This window comes from Lepus europaeus, chromosome 10 (assembly GCF_033115175.1).
Source record: "Lepus europaeus isolate LE1 chromosome 10, mLepTim1.pri, whole genome shotgun sequence".
NCBI classification, from domain to species: domain Eukaryota; kingdom Metazoa; phylum Chordata; class Mammalia; order Lagomorpha; family Leporidae; genus Lepus; species Lepus europaeus.
Window position 1 is genome coordinate 77935069 of NC_084836.1, and position 3986 is coordinate 77939054.

The following is a 3986-nucleotide window of genomic DNA, read 5'->3' on the forward strand; positions in this document are numbered from 1 at the left end:
TCACGGACGCCCCCCTCCCGGACCTCCGCGGGCCCAGGCCGCCACCCTGCCCGAGGCAGCGGGACTCGGCGTCCAGACCCCGGTTTCGGGTGCCCGGGCCCCAAGGGCGGGCAGGCTCCCTGAGCGGGGACGGGGCGGGCCTCGTGCGGAGGGCGGGGCGGACCCCGGAAGAGGCGGGCCGGGGGCGGGCCCATGCGGGGCGAGCCCATAAAAGCGCGGCCGCCCGCACTCGGGCGCAGTCTTGCCCGGTGGCTGCTCCGTTTCTGCGCACGCACCATGGCGAGGTCCCTGGGTGTTCCGCTGCTGCTGCTGGCCGCCCTGGTTGTGGCCCTCGCCCTGGCCGTGAGCCCCGCGGCCGGCGCCAGGACGAGGCAGTCGCCGCGCCTGCTGGGCGGCCTGGAGGACGTCGACGTCCAAGAGGAGGACGTGCAGCGCGCCCTGGGCTTTGCGGAGAGCGAGTACAACAAGGGCAGCAACGACATGTACCACAGCCGCGCGCTGCAGGTGGTGCGCGCTCGCAGGCAGGTGTGTGCCGGGGCGGGCCGGGCTGGGCTGGGGGCCCGGGGATCCGGGCGGGCCGGCGGCCTGGAATCCCATCGGAGCAGCTGACCGCGCTTGGCGCCTTAGTCCTGGGTCCCAGCGCCGGCCGGCTGGAGGCGCCGCAGGGGTCAGGGTCTGGGTGCGTCTGTGTGTGGGTCCCTGTCCCGCGCAGCCCCGGACCCCAGCCTCTTGGGCACCGGGAGCACAGTGGGAGCTGTTCATTAAAGGACCGTGAGTGGAGCAGAACAAAGGGACGGAGCCCGCAGCCCGCCGAGCCGCCGGATGGCTTCTGAACACTTCTTTTTGCCTTCTGAGCCTGACATAGTTTCCAGTTCACGGAACAGAGGGTGGCAAAGATGCTACAGAGCGTTCTCCAGTAACCCTTCTCCAGCATCCCTCCAACTTCTCGGCGCACCCCTTCCCTCTCCCTATGCACATGCGAGCTTGTTTATGCCTCCGTGTGCGTTTCCGGAAAGCAAGCGCTTTCTCTTACCTCCCTAACGCGCGCTTTTGAAAATCAGCCGTCAGCCTGCATGCGCTGAATTGTAATAATGCACAGACCCGGCTGCTGTCCCCATTCTTCCTCTCCCCCCACTCCACTGACCAGCTTCCCCAGGCTCAGTGCTGTACGGTCCAGGTCCTGACTCTGATCTGGAGCAGATCCTCGGGCTGTCACATGACAGTGGCATCCGTGAGAGGTTCAGCCACTGGGACCTGTTGGTCCGTGATGGGCCAGTGCGTACTTGGTGGCCGCCCTATCGTGTTGTGTCATCTCTGAGGATCACACAGTAGCACCCCACCCTCTGCTAAGCTGCCATAACCTGTCTGGGTTAAGCTGATGTTTCCTCCGGGGTACACACAGGTGGTGAGGTGATTGCCCCAGGAGTCCTCGGCAGGGGCCACTCAGCAGGGCCTTCCTTCCCCTGGGAGAAGGCCCGGGGACTTGTGTCACCACACTTGCCCCTGGCACTACCTAGGCTGTGCTGCTGCAGCCAGGTGTGAGGTCAGGCCTCTGGCCAGCAGTGGGGGAAGGGCAGCAGGCAGGAGCATCAGCCAGGACTGAAGCCTGGAACTGGACCTGAGGCCAGAGAGCCGGGCCACTTGGCAGCAGCCGAGTGGGCCACACGCGTGCTCACAGCTCACGTCTGCCTTCCCTTGGGAGTTCAGCTGAGTCATGGGCCTGGGCCACATCTCTCAGAGGAGTCGGCTGGTGTTGGGGCCCTGAGGCTTGTAGCGGGTCCCTGCTGGCCCACGTCTCCTCCAGGGGGACACCGGCTTGGAGTGAGGTGCTGTAGACCGCTGGACCTGCGAGCTCCATTTTACAGATGGGAAAACCGTCGTCCGAGGGATCCCAGGGCAAGGTCTGAGGCCCTGGCTCCCCCCTCCTAGTTCCCTCATCCTGTGCATCCCAAACCCACTCTGTATCCACCTGCCTGCCTAAAACACAGTGCCCGCTGCCTCCTGCCCACAGTTAGCAGGACTTCAGGAACCCTGTCCCCGCAGAGCCCTGCTTTGCACCAGGTCCTTGCCCTGTGCTCCCCGTACATGGAACTGTTTGCCTGCCCCCGCCTGGCTGGCTCCCCAGAGCTGTGCCTCCTGTCCCTGGAGCTGGCTAAGACATATTTATAGTCCCTGGCTTCCCTCTTGCGTTTCCTCTTAATCACTCCGCCCAGCTGCAGGAGACACCCTATTGGGAGCTGCCTGGACTCAAAGGAGTTAGAAGCCAGGGCCTGGGTGTGGCAGGCGGGAGGGGGAGGCAGCTCCTGTGGCCTTGTGGGTGGCAGTTCTGGCAGCCCAGCAATAACAGCAGAGTGACTGCATGTGTGAAAGTGAAGGGCGTGCTGACTCTCACTCCTCGTACCCTCGCAGATCGTAGCTGGCGTGAAATACTACTTGGATGTGCTGATAGGCCGGACCACGTGCACTAAGACCCAGACCAACTTGGCCAACTGTCCTTTCCATGACCAGCCGGACCTGCAGAGGGTATGTGCCTGATGGAGGCAGAGGGGAGGGTGTGTGTGTGTGTGTGTGCGTGTGCGTGTGCAAGCCTGTGCATGTGTGGGGAGAGGTAGCCAGGGGTCAGGGATTCATACGTAGACACACACCGGTGTGAGTTTTGTGTATGTGTGCATGTGGAGAGCGGTAGGGCTGTATGTACCCATGATTAACCTGAATTGCTAAGATAAGGGGGTCTAGCCTGGGCATGGGGGTTTATGGGGAGGGCAGCACGGCTTGCTTTTGGAGGTCGCACCTGCTGGACAAGGAGCAGCAGCTGCAGGAGGGGCTGCCTGGGAGGGGGTAGAGGGGAGGGGTTCTGTTTAGCCCCAGCATTGGCCACCTGCCCCACTGAACAGATCAGACAGAATTAGAGGCTTAGGAGTGTCTAGAGCCTTCCAAGGCTCTCTCTATGGATGGGGCCAGCTCTTGCGAGGTTGCTGCCATGGAGAGAGCCACTATCCCCTAGTCACTGGCTTCCGCCCTCTGGGGTCTTCCTTCTACACCCCTCCTGCAGCCCACCCAGGTGTAAGAGGTAGAGGGAGAAAGGGGGCGCCTGTCCCCTGCCCTACACTCCTGGGGCTCTTGTAGCCCTGCAGACGCTACAGCTCACAGGGCAAGGGCAAGTGAGGACCGGGTGGGAGATGTGGAGTGACAGGTGGCGCCATGTTCTCAACCAGTGGGGTGGGGGCGGGTGGGGACAAGAGTCACCCCTGTTCGTCGCACACGCTCAGACCTCACATGCCAGGGCGCGTGCTGGTTAACTGTCACCCGCACCGACTGCCCCTCTCTGTTCCTTTCACAGAAGATGCTCTGCTCCTTTGAGATCTACAGCGTGCCCTGGCTGAACAAAATCTCCCTGCTGAAATCCAACTGCCAGAATGCCTAGGGGGTCAGTGCCAGCTCCACGGCCTCACCCGCTGCCCCTGGCTCCACACACCCTGGCTTAGGTGGGAGTCCCAGGGCCTTGCTGGAAGACTTGGCGAGGCGGGTTCTGAACAGCTCAGTGGCTCCACCCTTGTTGTCTCCCTAGCTTGTCAGCTCCACTGCTGTGTGGCACATGTGGGCTGCCTCGACTGTATCCAATAAAAAATAGCATCGGCTCTTTTTCCTGGAGTTGCCTGCCGTGCTGGGGGTGGGGGGGGGGGGGGTGGGGGGTGGCGTGCAGCCATGTTAGTCAGCTTTTTGTCGCTTCAACAGAGACATCTAGAGGAGCTGCTTTGGAAAGGAGATGGCTGTCTCCACGCGTGGGTTTGACGATTCATAGTCAAGGTCAGGCAGGTGGCATCTGGTGTGTGTGGAAGGTGGGCAGAGGGTGATCACTTGGTGAGCCTGCAAGCTTGCCTGGCTCATACAGCCATGCTCAACCGAGAACCACCTTCCAAGTTGGACAACTGCCCAGGGTCCTAGAGACCTCCCAACAAGCCCACCTCCCAGATGCAGTTAGATGG

At 62.4% G+C, this 3986-nt stretch overlaps 1 protein-coding gene across 1 annotated transcript; it reads left to right on the forward strand.

Annotated features, from left to right (window-relative positions):
• The first annotated feature begins 238 nt into the window (after positions 1-238).
• Positions 239-3643, forward strand: CST3 (cystatin C). Its single transcript, XM_062203785.1, has 3 exons — positions 239-525; positions 2410-2523; positions 3341-3643. Exons 1-3 carry the CDS (start codon positions 277-279, stop codon positions 3422-3424), a joined length of 447 nt encoding a protein of 148 aa, XP_062059769.1. The 5' UTR covers positions 239-276; the 3' UTR covers positions 3425-3643.
• Positions 3644-3986: the final 343 nt, after the last annotated feature.